We start from the raw sequence: 21670 nt of genomic DNA on the forward strand, positions 1-21670 counted from the left end.
GTCTTAGTCACTGTTCAGTTTCTGTGAAGAGACACCATGACCAAGGCAACTCTTATAAAAAAAAAAAAAAAAGCATTTAACTGGGGGCTTGCTTAGTTTCAGAGGCTTAGACCATTATCATTATGGTGGGAAACAGTGTTGGAGCAGTAGCTGAGAGCTACATCCTGATCCGTAGGGGTGCACGTGTGCACGCGCGCGCCTCCCCCCCCCCCCCCAATGTGAATGTGTGTGTGGCATGGGCTTTTGAAACTCAAGGCCCACCCCTAGGGACACACTTCCCAGCAAGGCCACACCTCCTCATCCTCCTCAACCTTTCAGACAGCCCCTCTCCTGGGAACCTATGGGGACCACCCTTATCAAACACCAAGGGTGGAGGACAATCGTCCAAGACGAACAGCCACAGACCCACCTGTAGACCGCACCCGACTCTATGAGACCAAGAGATGCACCCCTAGTCATCCCATCAGCTTAATCCAGTCAACCTGACCCCTGAGGACACTGCCCTGGCTCAAATGACAAACGCTATAGCAGAGTGGGGTGAAGCAGGACGGGGCTCCACTGTCTCCACAGGTCTAAAGCACCTCGGAAAGGCAGGTGTCAGGTGTCCAGGGTAAGAGGTGACAGGCAGTGCTGACCGTGCTAAGCCCTGCACTGTCCAGTAACCTTGCTGTAGGTTCCTCTGTGTTTCACTTTTTCAATTCAGTGTGACAACCCGTGAACTCTAGGGGCAGCTGGTGACCTAAGCAAGGTGGTGGCTGCTCCTTGGCCCCCGTGCATGCCTCGTGGCTGGGTTTCTACCTTCCCCTGACTCACATTGTACCTGACAGTTCTGAAAACCAAGTCTTTGCTTGGGTCTACAAGATGCCTGGCAGGCCTCGGTCCCCACAGAGGTCTGCAGGGCTGCAACTGGCAGCATGGCAGTGTGATCCTGCTTATGCCTCGGCGGTGAACTGGGCAGCACCTGATTTTAGGGTGTTAGCTCACATGTGCTGGCTGAGCCTGAGTCCTTGCCTTGAAATGCAAGCTTGGCTAGAATTTGTACTCTTGCACTGTGGTGACAGAAGCCCGGCAAAGTAGTACCATTCAAATGCCAGTGTGATCTTGCACACAACATGAACACACATGCAAACAGGAAAGGGGGGATAGAACCCCGATGCCTGCGTTAGTTAGCTCTGGCAGCATCCTGGTCAATGCAGGTTTCAATGCAGCGAGGAACCTTGGGGCCCAGAGAACTCAGCAGCCTCCCCGGCCCCCAGCACACGCACCACACCATCTGTTCTCTCAATGCTCTGCCACTCCTGGAGGGCAATGTCACCAGCTCCTGCCTCGGGGCAGGGTCACCTGGGCTCAGGGACCCACACTGGGGACAGGAAGGCAGCTTTGATGTCATGGGCCACTCTGATCCTATTTGGCATTGCTTGGTTGGGACAGGAGTGTTTCCTTGGGGGCCATCCCCGGCACACCCAGCTGTACTGACACCTCGTTCTTCCCCCTTGCACACCATCACACAGCTGTGTGTGAAGCACATGAGACTGAAGCTCTGTCCTTCTGCTCATCATCAACCCCACCACCCCATATCTCACTGAAGAGCCCGCCGCACCACATGGCATCACCAGCCAGCATGAGCTCAGCTCCCTGGGCGTCCACCCACCATGGTGGAGAAGTGGGAAAGAGGAAGGAGATGCAGGCGGCCCTACAATTAAAGCGGCGGTTGTTTATCACAGCAGAGCTCTGCCTGCCAACGCCAGCCGCCATCGCATCTCCGGCTGCCGGCTCCCCCCGAGTGTTTATTTAAGCCAACACATTGCTCTGCTAATTGGATAACATTCTATGTGAAAATAGGCCTTTTAAAACAACAGTGTCGTGGCTAAAACAGCTGCAACCACAAAAGTACAAAGGAGCGTGGCTCGGGAGGGAGAATTAAAGGCACCTCGTGTGGGGAACAGTTAATATTCTGGGTTCTGGGTGTCTGTCTGTTCCTCCCCTCCTTCCCCTCCCTTCCTCCAGGGCCAGCCTGGGCTATGTAAGAAAAGGAAGGTGGGGCCTGAATGGAAACCCAGTGCCTCAGTGCCTATTGGTGGCTGTTTAGCCAATGGGGACCAAATCCACCTGCTTAGGACTCCCCACTGCCTGTCTAGGTAAGAGGGCTGCACCATGAGCTGGGGGGAGGGAGAGCTGGGGGGAGCCCAGCAGAGCAGAAGGCAGCAGCTCTTCTACCCAGAGAGCCCTTGCCGGGGTGGAGCGCTGAAGCTGGGTAGCAGGGATGCACGTGAGGGGTGGGGTTAGAGGAAGGATAGCACTTTGGAAACCCAGTGCCTAACAGGAGGGAGGAGCCTGGCTGTGTAACACTGAGCTGTTCCCTCACCTGTCAAACAATCTACCAACGCCCAGGGGGCATTCCAAAGATGAGGCATCAGAAGGGCTTTATCATCCGAGGTACCCAGAGGCCCAAAGAAGTTTGTGGGAGTGGTGACAGGTAGGTAGGATGTGTGCCAGGCTGACTTCCTGCCCCATGGTTTCCCTCTTTGGTGCAGGGCTAGGTTCCCTGAGAAACGTGGAGGTTGAGATAATGTGGGTATCTTCAGCAGGACCAGCATTTACTGCCTAGAATGTGGGCCTGATCGAATGTCCTAGACAGGGAGAATTCGCCTGCATGTTGAGCCTTTTCCTGTGAGCAGGCAAAGCTCAGGTCACTAGTGCCTGTGACTGGGCAGGTAGCCCAGGCCTCCTCCCATTTGCCTGAGCAAGTCAGTATCAACCAGGGGAGGGCCCTGGGGCTGTGCAGATGTGCAAGGTCAGGAGAGGGAGGTTCTGTGCTAATCTCCGCCTGATGTGGTGTTCTGGGCTGGGGCAGGCGATGTGCCTGTGATAGACACGTCACTTGTACGGGTGGTGCCCTTAGGAGCCCCTGCCTATTACTGTTGGGTGCCTGGTTCCTCTGGGTTCTGCCATGTGGCCTTCATGGAGCCTCCTGCTGGGTTTGCTCTCTAGCACTGCTGTGTACTTGATTCAGAAGGGGTCTGATGGGTCCCTGAGAATGTGAGGAATGAGAGAAGGCCTGGAGACAGAACCAAACTCCTCATTCCAGGATAAGGAGTGGACACTTACTTGTTCAGGGCTCGGTGGGCCTCTGTGGGGTGTGGCCAGGGCAAGAGCCTGATGCCAGGAGCTGAGATGTGGTGGGGTGGGGGTAAGTAGAGGCTGGTTGCCCACCCCTCCAGGCAGGCATGAGTCTCTCTGGGCCTTCCGGCTTCACAATCCTCCATTTAGCAATGAATGCAGCAGCCTCCTGCCTCAGCCCTAGTGAATGTCATACTTTTCTTCCAGCTCTCTGGTTTTCTTTCTATGTCTGAGGATGGCCTGAGGAGGCCTCCTAGTGTACAAGGTTGCAGACCCAGTGACAAGCTGCTGTTCTGCATGGAGAAGGGTCCAGGAAGGAGAAGACACTCCAGAGGGTCAGAGGCCATTGGGAGACCCAGGTGTTTCTAAATGGGCCTGCCTTCTCTAAAACATCCCGTGCAATATGGAGGCTCAGGGGAACGTGTTCCAAGAGGCAGGGGCCCGGCAGGCCCTCTCCAGCTCAGCTGGGTTCCACTCTTTCTCCACGTGGAGTGATCCCCACCCCCAAGCCGTATTTAGTGAATGATTCCATGTTCAGAGTATGGCCACCCTGTGTGCAGGGGGCATGTAGCTATGGCAGGTGAAAAGTGCCACTCGGCAGACAGACCGAGGGGGTCAGGGAGAGAGACACAGCTGCCCCGGGAAACAAGAGCAAGGGACTATCGTGAGAGAAGGATTGTAGGCCGGTGCCACTGTCATCAAGATGCTCTCACTGGGGACAAAAGGGTGCGAGTCCTGGCACAGAGGGCAGGGCAGGGGGACGGCAGCAAGGACGGAGAGGCCCGAAATAGCCCCGCTGAGGGGAGGGCACAGACAGTCTCCAGGGCTGTGGGCGGAGCCCTTGCTGTCCTCGGCTGCCCTTTCTTTCTCTTCCAGGAGCCAAGAATGGAAAGGGAAGGAGGGAGAAGCTGCCACCTCACTGCTGAGGGGCTGACTTGGGATTGGGGGTGACATCGATCGGGCCTGGGTGCCGTGCAGGCCACTTGGGTATAGCGTGCCCCGGGCCCTGGGGACTCGGGACTGTGCTGTAGTACAGAAGTGGGGTAAGGACATCTACCCTCAGCCTGTCCCTCGAAGCTATGTGCCAGGTTAGCTGTGACACTGACCTTGGGCAGGGCAGTCACTGTATAGGAGGAGGGCTTCTGGTTAAGGGGCCGGCACTGAACCCCCACTTGTTACAGGCCCCCCCCCCCCTCCCACACACACACACACAAGGGCAGCACAAGGAGCTGGCAGGGCCAGGCCCTGGTCTCAGAGCATCACTCCAGCAGCCCTGTCAGAAGTGAGAGGTGCAGGGAGGGTGAGTCACTTTTCCAAGGTCACACTGAGGGGAAGACACCACGCTGGCTTCACAGATGGTGAGCCAAGCCTGGGGTGAAAGACCTCTTTCAGGGGCGGAGAGGGAAGCCCAGAGTTCAGGATGCAGTGCACATGCTGTCTCGTCCTGCTGCTCTGCTGACATCCCAGGTGTGCACAGACCCGAGGGACGGATGACTCAGGGTCCCCGGGTTATGGCAATGAGAACTAAGTGGTTCTGAGCATTTGCCATGGGCCAGCGAGCTAGCCTCAGGTCCATCTGTCACAGCCTGGAGCAGGGGTACCACCATTAACCCATTTCACAGACACGGAAACCAAGGCACAGGGCAAGGCCAGGGAAGGCCAAACTGCCTTCAGTGACAGGGTTTCTCTGGGTGCCAAGACTCAGTGCTTGCAGTGTGCTGTCCCTTCTGTCACTGATGGAGGTGACAGGGGAGGGCTGCCAGCTGAGGAGAGAGGACAAATGTCTGGGCAGTGATGCAGGCACTTGGAGTGGGGTCACGGAGATGCGGGCGGCTGCCACGTCCTGGGGATGTTCCTGTGGGATGCCCAGGCTGTCTGGCAGTGGTGATATCCTACACTGCTGTCCCTGCTGCCCCTCACCCCTATGGCCTCTGGTAACACCACATTTGGCACTCAGAGCCACTTTGCTCTTCGGCAGGATGGCCCTTGGGGTGGAGGAGCCCTGGCCATTTGGGAATCGTCCTGGATGCCGTTTTCCATGCAGGGAAGCCGAGGCAATGGAAGGCTATGGCTGCCCAGGCAGCGCTCAGTATGGGGTACAGGGTGGCCCAGCTGCCCTGTCCTGTACAACTCGGCCTTTTGGAGTTTGAGGCCCTGAGAGTGGTTCCTAGACGTTGGCAGGAGGACAGCCTGGCTGCGACCCTGGGCCCGAAGTCAGAGCACTGCTGTGCTTCAAAGCCTGGGTGGGGAGAGGGGAGAGTGGTGGTGGTGGCGGCGGCGGCGGCGGCGGCGGCGGCGGCGGTGGTGGTTACAGGGGTTTGGCAAGATGGCGCAATAGGTAAGGGTGCTTGCCTGATGACCTGAGTTCAATCCCCAGTACTTATGGGTAGGAGAGACCCAATTCCTGCAAGTTGTCCTCTGATCTCCACATTTGCACGGGTATGTGCACACTCATGCACACGTACCAAACACATATATAACAAATAAGCAAAACTAAGTACACCCCCAAGGCTGTTCTGTCCTCTGCACAGCTAGGGAAATATCTGCACACGTACGTGCATGTGTGCTGCAGGAGAGGCCCGTGGTGTCACTAGCTTAGAATGGAACTGGCCACAATTGGAGGAACGAGGAGGGATCCAGGTCCCATCCCACGCACTGTTTTCTGGACACCCTTTCCATTCCTGCTCAGTCTGTTTTAAACAGTGCTGTCCACCATGCTCAGCCCCAGGGTCTTTTCCCTGCCACAGAGCAGCCTGAGAAATAGGTCAACCTCAGCTCCTGTGTATGCGTGATGGACACACCAACACATACTACCCGGCCCTCCAAACCCCAGACCCAGTGTTCTTCCTCCAAGGATACTGGGTAGATTAGCAGAGTCAAGGGAAAAGTCGGCAGCATGAGGCAGCGACACTCTTCCCTGGCTCAGAGGCTTGGTGCTTCTCCTGGGGCAGGACTCACCTTTGCGTCCTGCTTGGTGACGAAGTCCACAAAGCCGAAGCCCCTGTGTGTGCCTGTCCCCGTCATCTTCTTTGGCAGGCGCACGGTCTTCAGTTCCCCAAAGGTGCTAGAGACAAAAGGCCAACATCAGAGACTGAGGCCTGCCAGGGAGGCAGGGGTTCTGGACTGAGACTCAGAAGCCAAGCCCTGCAGGTTACCAGAGATCGCTGGTTTCAGGAGCTCCCACCGCCCAGGCACACTCATGTGGCTTCCCACTTCCCCACTGCCAGCCCTCACTCTGCAGGCGTGGCTTCCTTCTCCCTGCTGGCCACCAAGTGAGGGAGGGAGGGTACCATCAGGATGGAAAATTTTTGGTGCCTCTCCTGCCACCTGGGGGACACCTGGACACCTGTCCTTTCCCCATGGGATGAGTCTTACACACACTGTGCCAGGCCAGGAAGGCCCCAGCCATGGCAAGGGACTTGTGTTTGAGAGTCAAGGCTCAGGATGCCAGTGGGTTCCCCCAACCTTTCCCAGGTAGCCTCCAAACCTGGAGCCAGGTGTATGCCAAGCCTAAGCTGACCGACCCCAAGCCATGGGATCCTTTCTGTCAACCTAGAACTTGAGGTCTGGAGATGCCTGAGGCTTAGCGCTCAGAAGACACACAGCTTCTTCCAGCCCAGTGCCCTCCAACAAGCGCCCCAGTCAAGCAGCATTCTGGAGCAGACTGACCAGGGCACTGTGGCCTGGACCATCCTTGGGGTGACCCCTCTCCTCTCCACCAAAGTAACCTTTGGAAGACTCTAGGACAAAAGGAATGGGCTTCCTCGGGGTCCCCTGGCCGCACGCCCCAACCCCAATCCCTTTGTAATGTCCATTTATCAAATATGTACGAGCACACTGCCACTGATAAATATTTAATGTGCTCGGCATCTGAAGAGAGGTGTTATTTTTATTTGAAAATCTATACTCTCTGGTGGCTGCTGGGTCCACACGTCCACACACCATAGTCTGGGATGCTCCAGGCCAAGGACCGATTGGGTAAAGAACACAGCGCAGGCCATAAGCGCTCGCCAAATGATATAAGTTAAATCTGAGGCGTTAACCCGCAGCCCTGACAGCATGAGCTGGCATCTGCTGGCCCCATTTCTGAAGGCAGGACGGTGTGTAAATGCAGCATTATGAAGCCTCAAAATGAATCGGCACGTCCAGCTCTCCCCGGCAGCCCTCCCACCCCCACTCCTGCACAGGCCGCTGGGAATGAAGCTGGGGACAAGGCCAGCCTCCCCAGGATGGGAAGGCGGCAGAGGGGAGCCTGGCCAGATTCTTTGCTGAGAGGGAGCTCTTAGATGATTTGGAGGGGGTCCTGAGTCTGAGCAGGTCAGATGAGAAGCCTGGAGAGCTGAGAGAGGCATGCAGCCAGCAAACCCTGCTTTATTCTGCCACCTAAAGGCCTACACATCCCATGACATGGCCTTTGGTCCCTCGACAGTCCCAGTGAGTCCTCGGGGCTGCCTGGGATAGGGAGAGCCAGGATGCACAGGCTCGCTCACAGGCTGGTCCACAGAAATGGCTCATTGGCCACCCATCCTCTGGGTCACTGTTGCTGGCAATGACACCTATGGGGACATTGAGGGCCCAGGTCTGAGGGCTTTACACCCAATGTAAGAAGGCTAGAAAGTATGGGGCAACTAGGCCAGTTGTCTCTGACAGAGGAGAGGACACCTGGCTCTCCAGCACACCTGTTAGCCACCTTCACAATGCCACCACCCACTGTGTCCCAGCCAGTCCCCTGTGGGGTGTGTGGGAGAGGAGGGCTGCGTTACTTCAAAAGTGGAAGAAACGACACTGATCATGCTTGTGGCTGTGCTTGCAGTCTGGAGCCCTATGCTTGCCCTGCACAGGTGCTGCTAGCATCTCTTCCAGAGCGAGCAAACTACAGGAGACGGCCTGGAGAGGTGGGGTGACTAGGAAGGAGCCATGAAGTTCATCACCTCAAGTCTTGACACCCTAGTTTACAAACCAACAGAGTTCAGGAGAAACAGCCTGGTTTGGGCAGGGGCATGGCAGGGGGTGAGCTCCCTGGCTCTGCCACAGGATAGTTCAATCCTGTCCTGTCCCCCCATAAGTACCAGCCGCTTCTGTAAGTGGGGCTTCTTTCTTCCCAAAACGTGACCAAGTCCAGGGTGAAGCAGGAGTGTGTGTGTGTGTGTGTGTGTGTGTGTGTGTGTGTGTGTCTGTGTGTCTGTGTGTCTGTGTGCATGCATGTTTTGTGTGATGGTGGCTGCCCTGCACAGAACCCAGGGCCCTAGCGATCCACCCAGGATCCCGGGGGAGGGAGGGAGGACCATGTGCACCTCCTTTCTGTCTGTCTGCTCTATGTCAGGGGGATGGGGAAGGGAGACAGAGGAGGGGTACTGTTGAGGTTAATTCCTCCTCTCTGCAGCGTGCTGTGAGCCGTGGATGCTTGGTGCATGGTAAGCAGCTGAGGGGCCGGAGGAAGCAAGGAAAATAATTAAAAGGTGGAGAAAGAAGCTGGTGAGGAGGCGGAAGGGGATGAGCTGCTGTGGTCTGAGGACGTGCATCTGAGAGTGTGGTGAGGGAGCCACGACAATTCGGAGCCATGGTGGAACTGGGGTGGGGCTGGGAACTGGTGGCCTTTGAGGGTGTCCAGGACCCTGGCTTGGGTTTTCTAGACCGCCAACTGAATGGCCAAGGGAACACGTGCCTGAAGACCTCAGGAGCTTTAGGAAAATGGCTCCCATGGAAAGAGACTTCTAAGAACAGGGCAAGAGAGCCAGGCTGAAGAGGAGCTGGAGAGAGTTAGGGTTAGAGCTTCTGAAGAACTTCCAAGTATCTGTGGGCATTTCTAGAAATGTCCAGGGGAGGCTTCAGGACACTGTCATTGCTGCCAACACCCCAGCTACAAAGGAGGGCCTACCAGCTACCTGCCAGGTCTCTGAGACCTGCCACTCCCAGATGTGACAATGCTGGCTGGGTTGATACTGTCCCCACCTCTGGTTGACAGATGAGAAGACCAAGGGGCAGGGGGCAAAAGTGACTCGGGTCCGAGGTGAGCTCCTGCCCTTGGTGCTGAGGGAGAGGGCTGGCAAGAGACTGGCTTGGGGTGCTTGTGTGATGTGGGATCGTGGGAGGCCAACACCAAGGACTGCAGAGAGATGGCTGAAGAGAATTAAAGAGAAAAGAGACGTTGGGGGAGGGAAAAAAAAATCAATGAAGTACCTTTCGTTCCAAGGAGATAAGCGACATATAAATGCCAGCCATTATGAAGGTTCTTATCTGCTGGCCAGGTCTGCGAGGCCAGTTTTTAAAAGAGGCCTTTGAAGGGGCTTCCACGTGAACCCTGTCTCCTGGGAGCCAAGGCCACGGTCAGTGGGGAGAGGCTGGGCAGGGCCACCAGGGGCCAGGGAGGGAGACCGCAGCACCCAGGGACTCATCCCCAGCCCAGCACACTGGGGGACAGAGCTGCGCACGCTCCCCACTGTGTAGATAATAGAAACCACAAAATAGCAATTACTGTATCAGAAGCTGTGAATAAAGAGGCCAGAGCGGGCTTTTAAACACAGCCCTCCTCCCCTCCCCCACACGCTCACACTTCCCTAACAAACTCACACCTCACTTTTCCAATTATTTCATTCACCCTGGGTTCACCAATTACTCCTGCACTGCGGCCCCACCCCCTCCGCCATGCTGCCACCGCCAGGATTGGTGGCCAGGTCTGTGGGTTTTCAATGACAGCTGGAGTCTGTTGTGGGTGGTTCTGATTTCTTCAGGTGTGTGGGGTGGGAGCAGGTACCCATGGGCCAATTACATCTGGTTAGGTGTGCAAGACATGTTTGCATACACAGGCCGAGGTATGTGTCCTCTCCCTGTGTCCCCTCCCCATACAGGCTGCATCCCCTTTGCCCAGACTCGACTTGTGTAATCCTAGCCAAGAAGATGGGCTCAGGGGAAGGAACAGGTAGTGGAGGTGAGGAAAGGGCCCCGTAGAGATGGCAAGCTGAGTGATAGCGTAGACAAGTGGGTAGGCTGGGAAGAGAGCCTCCCTGTGTGCATGCTGCCACAGAGGGACGGTTGGGGCACATCCGGATCCCAAATGTTCCTGGGGTCCAAATCCTCCTGCTTCTTGGAGCCGAGTGTGGGGTCAGGCAGGAAATTCACTGGTAGTTCTTTCTCCACCTGGGCTCAAGGCGTTGCTGAGGAAGAGTCTGCTGCCACCCAAGGGACCCAGAGAGCAGCACTGTGGTATGAGCAACAAGGGCAGCTTTGTGCTGGGGCAAACGGCAGGCGTCGTCTTGCCGCGAAAACGTCCTTCAAATACGTCCCCAGTACTATCATGTGGCACACACAGCAAGTGGTGACCAGCACATTCAGGCCCGTGTGCTTGGCAGTGTATGGGGCAGCCTGGGCTGTGGACTCACATGGCCCCAGAGAGCAAGGCACTACTATCGTTTCTGCTTTACAGAGGGAGGAGACCCAGGCTGGTCACCTGGGAGGTCCTGGTCCTCTTAGGTAACAAGGAACAGAGCTGGGTTCAGGTTGGACACCTGGTCCCTAGACCTGCAGCGTCCATGGCTGAACCCAGGGTGAGCATCCAAAGAGCCCACTTTTGCTGGAATACACAAAACCCAAGCCTCCAGGATGATGTGTCCACACTACCTTGTCTGATCTCTAGCCTTGCAAATAAATAGGCTTAAGGCCATGCACACTCCACAGTGGATTTATGGGCCACATCTGCCATGGATCTCATGTCTGTGGGCCCACAGCCTCAATGCTGACCTTCACCTCCCTTGTCATCCAATCAGCTCATTTCCTGACCTTCTCACCTGTTAGCAGTGGTTTTCTCTTTGAGTCTGCACCAACCCCAAGACCTTTGTACCAGCTGGTCCCATTATTTACCCCCGCCCCCATGTCTCTTCCTTCTACCTTACCTCTCTGTTATCTTCTCAGTTCAAATTCTGCCCCTACCTCTAATGCCCCCTCTACCCTGCCAGCCACTATGAAGACTGAACAGCCGATCTACCTCCCTCTTCTTAGCTAGAAATAGAAAGCACACTCTGACATGGCAGGGTCATGTCACTCAGCTGAGTCCATGGAGCTGCGCCCAAGCCTGAGGAACACCTCCACCTCTCTCTAATGACCGAGTCGACTTTGCATGTTGAGTGTCAAGCACAGCCCTACCCACTGTCCACTTAGGCAGTCACACATGCAGGCAGAACACTGAGTCTGAGGATGATGCCCTTGGTGTAAGTCAACTCAAAAGTTACTACAAAGACTCACCTCTACTCTCTGAATCCAGCGACAAAGTCACAGCAGGAGAGAGGGGCCTGTCCCCACACTTGTTATGGAGCTGTCCCCAGACAATGACCTTCCCAACTATTTCCGCTTGGTTAGCTGGAAAGAGAAGAGGAGGTCCCTCCAAAGATGACGTGGGCTGGGCGTGACACCTCAGTGGGACACATCCACTCCCACAGAACCACGGACAAGCAAGTGTGGACAAGCGAGTGTGCGCATGCGCATGGCCTGCTCTGCAGACGCGATGGTGCGGGGTTGGTTAATGGAATCTTTCCCTCTTTGTCCTCGTGCTGGCTCTTTAAAGAGTGCCTTTTACACGGAGCCCTTCCAATTACCCGGCGCTTCGGCCTGGTGAGAGCTGATGTAAAAAGGTTACCCAGTCGCCATCAGCCAACACTCCCTTTCATTTTTGTCTCTTGAAGGCTGAAAAATGGCCTGGTTTCCAGGCAAGCGAGAGGAGCGGAGGGCAGCGTTTAGCGTCTCTCAATAGCCTTTCACAGGGCCCTTGCCAGGCAGGTGCGGCCTCTGTATTTTCTAGATGAGAGATCCAGGGCTGAGTGGTTAAAAGGAGCCTCTGAATCTAAGCTGGGGCTGAGTTCCAGGTGGAACTCGGTGTCTCTCCTGAGCAGCTCTATGGAGGGACACTGGAAGGTGGACCTTGGCCTGGCTGCACCTCCAGAGGTGGACTGTAGGCAAGTCACTGCCTGGCTGTGCTGATGGGCAGAAGGGCAGGAGGCTGGCCACGCCCAAATTCACGACTCCCAGGCCTGGCCGAAGGTGGAGTGAGGCAAGTTCACTAGGAGTCCTGAGTGAGGAGCAGCTGGCGGCCGAAGCTCCAGCCCCACCAGGCCACTAACAAGCAGCCCCCACACCCACCAGGCCAATGAGCAAGCAGCCTCCACAACTCACCAGGTCACTGAGTGAATGGACCCCACACCCATCAGGTCACTGAGCGAGCGGACCCCATACCCATCAGGTCACTGAGCGAACGGACCCCACACCCATCAGGTCACTGAGAGAATGGACCCCATACCCATCAGGTCACTGAGCGAACGGACCCCACACCCATCAGGTCACTGAGCGAACGGACCCCACACCCATCAGGTCACTGAGCGAACGGACCCCACACCCATCAGGTCACTGAGCGAACGGACCCCACACCCATCAGATCACTGAGCGAGCAGCCCCCACACCCACCAGGTCACTGAGTGAGCAGCCCCTCAGACCCCATCAGGTCACTGAGCGAGCGGCCCCCACATTCCCTAAGACTGTCAGAGGTATGAGGCCCTCATCGTCTTTCTGAACCAGCTACTGGGGTGTCACCAAGTAGCTGAATGAATGGGAGCTTGTGCATGTCCAAGGCCACTGTTCCACCAGGGCAGGCAGGGTCCACTTAGCCCAGCCTTGGCCTCCAGGTAGACACTTGGACTACAGGCTGGCCATGTTTCCCTTCTAGAAAAGGAAGCTGGCGGCTCAGAGTCTGAGGCATTTAAGTGATGTCAACAAAGCCAAAATGCCATTAGCAGAGCTTTGCTAGATACCTCAGATGCTAGCACTGTCTCCAAGTTTTAGAGTGCCTCTGGCTGAGAAAATGTAGCCCACTACTTCCCACGGCTACACTCTGACCTAATGTTTTTATGGCTAGTCTCTTCTTTCTTTTGTTCCTTTTTGATCTGATTCGGTCCAAAGAATCCTGAAGGGCCGGCCTACTTCCTGAAGAGCGGTTCCCACCCGTCCCCATCACCTGAGTCTGGGCCTTCATGGCCTTCAGTTGACGTTTATACAAGAGAGGTACTTGGGAGCTCCATGTCCCATGAGGATCCCAGCTGCAGATCCACCTGTAGCCGGTCCATTCAGTGAGTTGTCCTCACCACCCTTCACGCTTCAGAGCTAATGTGACATTCTCGGGGAAGCCTACAGAGCCCGTGGGTTTGGGTCCTGTGGGCCTTATGTGTACCCGGCCAACAACTCCCTGTGCTCTCTCAGTAGACTGAGCTCTGCTTTGACCCCCACCAAGTGCTGACAGGAAGTTTGTGGTTTACGGTCTTTGCTCTCTTGGGTGAAGAGGACTTGAGTTTGGATCCCACAACCCAAAGAAATGCTGGCATAGAGGCATGCTTCTGTAACCCGAGCCCATGGGTGGAGACCAACAGGTCCCTGGACTCACTGACCAGCCTTGGAGAGCCTCATGGAAAAGTGAGAGATTGTGTCTAAAAAATAAGATGGAGAGCAACTGAGGAGACTCTGGAGGTTAACCTCTGACTACCACACGCGCACATACAAACTAGAAATATATAAAGGGCACAGAAATGAATTCCTTCTCCGACTATACCACCAGGTATGTTTTTAGCCAGTGTACCCTGGATATTGCCACATGAAGTCCTCGGAGGCATCGAGAGGCAGAACATAGGGCCTTCTAAGTTGTTTAATTGATCTGCCAAAACACACAGGACTATCGGGGGTGAGGCAGGGCTCACATGGAGGCCCTGCATGACTCACTTGCTGTGCACACATCAGAGAAAGAGAGGTTAAAAGCAAGGCGGTGCCCTTTTCAGCCAGTGCTGTTCAAAGCCCTCCTGCAGGGACTGAGTCAGTATTGGTAGAGTGTGGCCACTGTCTCTGCTGCAGGCCTTGCAGGTGCCTTTCACACAGGGACACGAAGAGTGTGTCTGGAGGGTGAATGGATGTGGTGCTTCTCAAACTCATGTGGCCACCAAGCCCTGTTTTGTTTTTGTCCTTTGCCCAAATGGAAAAACAAAACAAAACAAACCTCATGGTGGGATGTGGTAGTGCATCCCCACAATCCCAGATACTCAGGAAGCTAAGCAGGAGGAGGACAGCCTGGGCTACCGAGATTAAAGCCACCTAAGCGTAACCTAGTGCAACCATGCGTGAGCAGTGATAAGAAGGCTGAGCATACAGCATCTGAGTACCTGCACAGCCTGCGTGAGGCCTTAGGTTCCAATCCCTGGTACCTCTGGGCAAATGCCACTAGCATCTCTCGGGACACAGGAGCTGCAGACCCGGGGAGCTGTGGTAGATGAGAGAGGGCCTCTGCTCATCAGCTCAGGCACAGATGGGACTGGGGGAGGCTTGATCCTGATATCCAGGTGACAACTCTGAACCTCCAGGGACTACAAAGTAGGCCACTCGGCCGTGGGTGAGAAGCACCTACGCCTCAGGTGGAGATCTGGAGTCAAGTGCCAGCCCTGCGCCTGCGATCACACCCACTGTCACATTTGGGAGGCTCAGTCCATCACCACACCTCACGGGGCTGTCGAATCTGAGCAAGTGAGAGCTGTGGTTCCTGGCACCCACATCTGTGCTGGCACCAAGCAAGTGAGGCCTCCCTGGGGACCAAGTGTGCCCAAGAGAGCTGAGATGGGGCTTAGTTGCTCCTCACCCCCTCAAACGCGCACGTCTCCATCTTGGCATATGTCTCACCGATGTTAAAAGACACTGAACAAGTGTCACCATGAAGGTGGCCCAGCACCTCGGCTTTCCCCAGGCTGGATGAGCCCATCTGGAGAGCAGGTCCCTCTTCTAGGGAGAGGGATGGAAAGGAGCCCCCTCTGGTCCAGGGTGCACACTCAGCCAGCCCTGCCCTCCACCCGAAGCAGTAATGGAGCACACCGGCCCTCTCCCCTCTGGTCTTCAACTGCCTGGAGAACAGCTAATCCCATTACGAGAAAATAAAGTGGATAATTTAGGTTAATGAAATCGTTACAAGCATGCAGCGGCCAGAGGTGGACGCCCAGAGCCGGTTCAACACCCTCCGTTGTCATTATCCTCAAGACAGGAAGGGACAGGAAGGGAGGACAGACGTTTAAAGAGACAGCGAGGGGAAAAAAAAAAAGACCCGGCCTTTCTTACTGAAACCAGCAAGGGCTTTTTTTTTTCCCCCTTTCTACCCCAACTCAAGGACACACCTCGGAGGTCCAGGCGTTGTTTACGACTGTAGGACCTGCTCTGCCATCTCTCATCCTGCTCTTTTACAATGACCCCCAGGATGAATGCTGGGCTTCAGGGCACACCACTGCTGAGTTCAGAACCTCTAGCTCCCACCAAACTGTCCCTGGGTGATCATTTGGAGTGGGATCTCCAGGCTTCCCTGGGAGCCATGGTGGGGAGCGGGAAGAGGGGAAGATGGGGTGAGCAGGGGCTGGGACCCACAAGGCAAACCCAGGGCATTGAGCAGGAAGACGATCCTGGCACTGGCCCACAGCTGCTTTGATGGGCTCACTACAGCTTGGGTGTAGCCACCACACCTACTGGCACCTAGCCATACCAATTAAGACTGTTCATGCATAGTTCTACTGTTCACACTGCTTGGACCAGGCCACAGTGGGCTTTGGCTGGCCACTCCACCTGAGTGTCCGCACCTCCATCAGCCCCCACTTTCTGCCCCGTCTCTGCCAGGCCCTGTCAGTCACTTTGAGGATCCATTCTGACACTCAGAACATAATGATGGCTGTATGCCACCAACCACAGCACCACAAAGCTGCTTCTCACAGGCCCTACTCTCTTCTCCAGAACTAGTCACTGCCTAGCCTAATGTCTCAAGTTAAGGGAAAAGAGCCTTCGGGCAATCTGGATCCTGACCAGGGATGGAGGCCAGGAGGACAGGAAGGGAAAGGAGAGGCAGGTCTTCCTGGGCAGGTGGAAGATGCCTCACTGAGAGTGACGGCCAGGTCACCTCCGTCACCCAACACTTGACAGTGAGGAAGGAGCCGGGGCATAGAAGAGGCATTTGGCTACCTGTGCTGCCTTCTGTGCAGGTGCACAAAGTGATGTACCCCAAGACTCAGAAAGGTCTCTATGGCTTCCTGACATTGTCTCTAGGAAATAGACTCTCATGGTGGCAGGAAGCCCCCCTGTGTGATGCAGGGAAGCAGAACCTCTAGGAACACTCACAATGATTGAGTCAGGCCAAGAAGGAAGGACAGCCACTTGCTGTCACTGTGGTCTGACTCCCACAGTTGCACAGGATGGCAGCCTTCCTTCAAGTAGAACCCAGAGCCTCCAGAAGGAAGGACAGATGCCCAGTCAGGCCCTTCCCACCCTCCTTCCTTTTTCCAGAGTGGCTGACAAGGGCACAGGGTTAAGAGTGGCAGATTCCACAAGGCTTTAGGAAGTGACAGCCGGCAGCCACCGTTACAGTGGGGTGCACACACATTCTCTAGAAAGGTCAGACTGTAACTGGCTTTGGCGTTGTGACTACTCAGCTCTCCCTGTACCTGGAGAGCAGCCAGGACTGTAAGTATACAGACATGGTTGACTGCTGGTAAAACTTTGTTAAAATACTGGAAAAACATGGCATCGAGGGGCTCTGTGGCACAGGGGTGGTAGTTCCCCTGTGCTGTACACCTGGAAGTTCCAGGAACATGCAGGGAAGGGCAGAGGATGGAGTCCAGGACAGTCTCTACCAAAGGCTGAGATTTTCAGAATCTCAGAGGGTGGCAGGCCCTTCGCAGGAAACTTCTCCTCCCCCAGAGCCTTGAGTGACAAGCTGGGCTGGCTATGCCTGCTCTCAGCAGGGGTGCTGGCCCCTGGATCCCTGAGCCAGCCAGCTTCCCATCCATCTAGAGACTTTCTGAGCAAACATATGACTTTTCACCCTGGATGATAGGCACCTAAGGGAGCAGAGTGCAGGGTGGGCTACCACCCCAGGGTGGCCTCCATGAACACATGCAAGGGGCTGGCATCTGCTGGCCACTCAGACCAGTTCTCTTCCTCCATGTTCTGACTATGATCTAGGAAGTCTCCCATCTAGGCTGTGTCTCCCTGCTGATGCCTGGATGGTGCCAAAGGCAGGGGCGCCTTCTGTAGAAAGCATGTGCTGACAGCTGAGTTAGCCACACAATTCGCATATGCTTGGCTCCCCTGGCTTCTCTGCCCCCTGCTGCCCCATCATGACCAGGTCCTACCTGGGGAGTTAGCGCCCCCCCCCCCCCTTCAGGGCCAGATCAGTGACAATGCCTGGAGCTTGCTGTGAAGTCTCTGACTTCCTACTTTGCTTTACCAACTGCCCCTCCCAACTCTAGACATAGTTGCAACATTCTGCTCCAGAGTGTCTCTCGCTGGGGCCACTGGACCCTGGGAAGCCAGCAGGCAAACAGAGGAAGAAGTGGAAGAGGCAATGGAGTGAACAGCTCTGGGGACAGTCTGAAGAGCTCTGGTCTTCTAGATGCTTCTTCTGGCAACTGACCTAGGAGAAATGCTCCAGAACTCCCACCCCTATGGCACAGGAGGGCTTCAGAACCCCCCCCCTCCCATGGCACTAGAAGGTCCCTGAACCCCCACACCCATGGCACAGGAAGGCTCCCAAAATGCACCCAGGCCAGCTCAGCTCAGGGTTGTAAGGAAGCCTTGGTTGGAAGTCCTGGGGGTGCCAGGTTGACGGCTGGGAGGTAGGCCACCTTTCCAAACCAATAGGGTACAGCCTGTAGTGTGCTACTTCAGCATTTGAGACAGCTAAGCCAAGGCCAGGGAGGAGATGCTTTGCAGAAGCTGACAGAGGCAATGTCTGGAGAACAAGCCGGAAGGAAGGTCTCAGAGGCTTCCCAGGGGCGAGGGAGCTGGCGGGCAGGCGGGCGGGGGAGCAGCAGTGATTCATGCCATCACGCCTGCCAGCACACAGGGGAGGCCAGCTCACCAAGCCTGGGACAACTGTTATTTTTAAAAGTCTGGGAAAGAAAACAGTAATAAACAAGCGCGTGCAAGACGGCTAGTGAGTTTTGAGAGAAGGGGAGAGCGGGAGATGAATCTGTGAGCTGCACCATTTATTTGGGGCCAAACAAACCAACACAGGACTCCATTCAATTCAGTAAGGGAAGCGGTAGGGGCAACTGTGTGGTCCATCAGTGGCCGAGAACCAAGGATTGGGACAGACAGGCTCATAGAGGGCTGCTTTCCAGCAGGTGGGTCCAAGGAGCTAAAGGAGATAATGTTAAAAAAAACAAAACTCCAACTAGGGCCAGGTAGGATTTAGAGTGTGGGAAGAAAACCCAGGGTCCTGAGGCGGAAGTGAGAAGGGGATCAGCAGAGGAGGGAGAGGGCCCTGTGGTATTCTGCCGGCAGGTCTGTGGTGGCAGGCAGGTCTGTGGTGGCAGGCGCTTTAGGGTGGCAGTGGGGTGTTGCCAGGGGGACACAATCAATGCTTTCCCCACCCTCATGGGGCAGGATGGATGATAATTAAAACCAGACTTGGTTTCTCTGGCTGGATTGGAGTCCCCCATGAAACAAGAGTTCTGTTTAGACCAGATGTGGTGATGGAAACTCCTGTGGAGAGGGCCCAGGTGGAGGGCGGGGGTAGGGGGCCGCCTCTACACAACAGCTTCCCTACCCCCACTCCGTCTGCCCCGGCCTCCCATCTATCTACGTTAACTATTAAATGCAATAATCTGCTGTGTGTTGGCCTGCAGTGAACAGCTGGTTAAGTAGAAGTGAATGGATAAATGAAGGAATGGGTGAATGAAGAGCTCTCCCTAGCTGGGAATGGTGGTCCATGCCTACAGTCCTAGCATGTGGGAGGCTGAGACCTGGGATACTTAGTGAGACCATCTCCAACAAAACAAAACGACACATTTCTCAGGCTATGTTCTTGGAACCAGTGACAGGTACTGGGATAACAGGTAGAGACCAGAAACCCACTCTGCAGCGGAAGGAAGGAAGGAGGCGGCACGGGTCCCACCTACCCACACAGTGAAACTGGGCCCTAACTACAGTGACAGTCCAGGCCCGGTCCCCCCTCCCCCTCCCTCACCTCTCCAACTCAGGGCATGGAGGCCAGGGCTGGTGAGGAGTTCAGTGGGTAAAAGTGCTTGCCACACAAACCTGACCTGCCAAGTTCAATCGCTGGAACCCATGGTGGAAGAAGAGAGTCAACTCCTGAGGGTGGTCCTCTGACGCAGGCACGTAGGCACGCACGCACACTCTGTGCTCCCTGGTACACTGAGGAGCAGATCTGCTCTTTCTGTGCCTCAAGTCCTCCCATCCCCGAGGGTGGAAGTCAGAAGAACCACGTGACCAGGTCTGACCTATGATGTATGAGCATGAGCCCGACCAGAGCCCCGTGGTGCTCCCCTCCTGGTCGGGGTGAAACCTGAGGCTGAGTGTCTGTGTGGAGCCTACCAGTGACCTTACTGGACCTCCACACCTGTGGCTGGACCACAGAGGCCATTAGCCACACAGGCTGGCTGGCACAGTGGCTGTGACCAGCCCAGGGAGGAGAGTCTCGGAAGCTGGGTGCCAGGCGGGTGGCCAGGGGCCTCAGGAGGCACAGGGCGGAGCAGAAGCAGCTCTGTTTCTACTGTCCTTCTGTGCCTAGACAGTGGCTCTCATTTTAAAGGATCGGGAAAGTGGGAAGAGCAGGTGGGCTCTTTCATACAGGGCCAGCAAGCTGTGCTCCACAGGCCAATGGAAAACCAGACACTCAGTGCATGTGACGGGATTACATGACCCCAACACTAAGCCTTTCCTCTGGGTCCTCACGGACAGCCTGGCACTCCTGCCTCACCCGGAGGCATGGTGCAGCCCGGTCTCGCTGAGGCCCAGGTGTGTCTCCCCGTCTCCTCCTTCCTGGATTCATTTGTTTTCCTTAATCAGGTGCTTATGAGGCCTGATGAGAGGCCAGGGAAGACCCAGTCAACCTGTAATTAGGGAGGTTTGCAGCAAGCCTCATTAGGCCTCCCAACCTTGCCTCCCAGATTCACCTGAGGGGCCTTAATGAGAATGTTTCCGGTGTCCTTCTGGGAGGGCTAACCAGCATCGTTCCCAGTGGACCCCGGCCCACTTGCTCTGCGGACACCAGAAGCAAGGGGAGGCTGTCCCTATGCCCCAGCACACACAGACACAGAGGTGGAAGGCAGGCACGGTGGCACAGGAGCACCCTCCATGAGGACATCAGGTCATGCAGCTGTGTGAGAAGAAATGAGTTAGGTGCTGCACAGCCTCAGACAAAAGCACCCAACAACAAAAAAGCAAAAACCGAAGTGAAGCGAGGGCTGGGGCAGAGTGTTTGCCTGGTACTCAGGGGCTCTGGGCCCATCTCCCGCGCCACCCAAACCAGGAAGAGCTATTTGTATTTGAAAAGCAGTAAGAAACTCACCCCTAGCGGAGAACTCAACAGACAGAAGATGGATGGCTCATTCTCTGGCCCCAGTCAGATTAAGGGCCGTGGGAACATCTTTCAAGGGGCTCCAGGTTCTCTGGGGTCACAGGATCTGGGCCAGAGCCACTTGTGCCAGCCATATCACCTGGCATTCTGCCAGCCTGATCTTTGCAAGTGTCGGGCGACATCACTCACTCTCAGGGAGGCTTCACCTGTCCACCAAGCCACACAGTCCCGCTGAGGTCTCCACAGGCCCACCACACTGGCGCAGGGTCTTCATGGACCACAGGGTTCAGGCCCACCACACTCCAGCTCTGTGACCACAGGGTCTCATTGTCCCCCTGAGGTCTCCACAGCCCCACCACATTCCAGTTCTGTGACCACAGGGTCTCACTGTCCTCCTGAGGTCCCCACAGCCCCACCACACTCCAGCTCTGTGACCACAGGGTCTCACTATCCCCCTGAGGTCCCCACAGGCCCACCACACTCCAGCTCTGTGACCACAGGGTCTCACTATCCCCCTGAGGTCCCCACAGGCCCACCACACTCCAGCTCTGTGACCACAGGGTCTCATTGTCCCCCTGAGGTCTCCACAGCCCCACCACACTCCAGCTCTGACTGTAGGGTCTTCACTGTCCCCCTGAAGTCCCCACAGCTCCCCCACACTCCAGCTCTGACTGTAGGGTCTAACTGTTCCAACCAGCACTGAGGTCCTCCACAGCCCTGCCACATGCTCAGTCACTCAAAAAACAAATAAAGATGAAAATCAGGAAAATTTGGGCCCCTCCTTCCACTTTGCTCATAAAAACATGACAGCCACGAACATCACTAATGTTACTCAGTCTGTAGGCACCAGTGAGCATTTGGTGGTCTATATGAGCACTCCATATACTGTAAAGGCCCCACCTCCTGCCCAACTTATCACACACACACACACACACACACACACACACACACACACACACACACACACACACACGGCTTGTCCCGACAGGGTGCTGATCTAACGGGTTTGTGGGGCAGGAGGGGGCTGGGAGCTCTCGTCCTGCCCTCCCACCCCGCCTGCCCCACAGATAATGACTTCTCTTCACCAAGTTTCTTGCAGCTGTGGCTGCAGAGACAAGCAGCAGAAGCTGAGATGGGGACAGTTGCCATGATACGCACTGTGGTAATTTAGCCTCAGAG

At 55.7% G+C, this 21670-nt stretch overlaps 1 protein-coding gene across 1 annotated transcript in view; it reads right to left on the reverse strand.

Moving 5' to 3' along the window:
* Positions 1-21670, reverse strand: part of Rbm19 (RNA binding motif protein 19) — an 86072-nt gene that overhangs the window by 17701 nt on the left and 46701 nt on the right. The window contains exon 22 of the mRNA XM_036172277.1: positions 6079-6184. Coding sequence (XP_036028170.1) covers positions 6079-6184 — 106 coding nt within the window. The remainder of the gene's footprint in view (positions 1-6078; positions 6185-21670) is intronic.

This window comes from Onychomys torridus, chromosome 22 (genome assembly GCF_903995425.1).
Source record: "Onychomys torridus chromosome 22, mOncTor1.1, whole genome shotgun sequence".
NCBI lineage: Eukaryota > Metazoa > Chordata > Mammalia > Rodentia > Cricetidae > Onychomys > Onychomys torridus.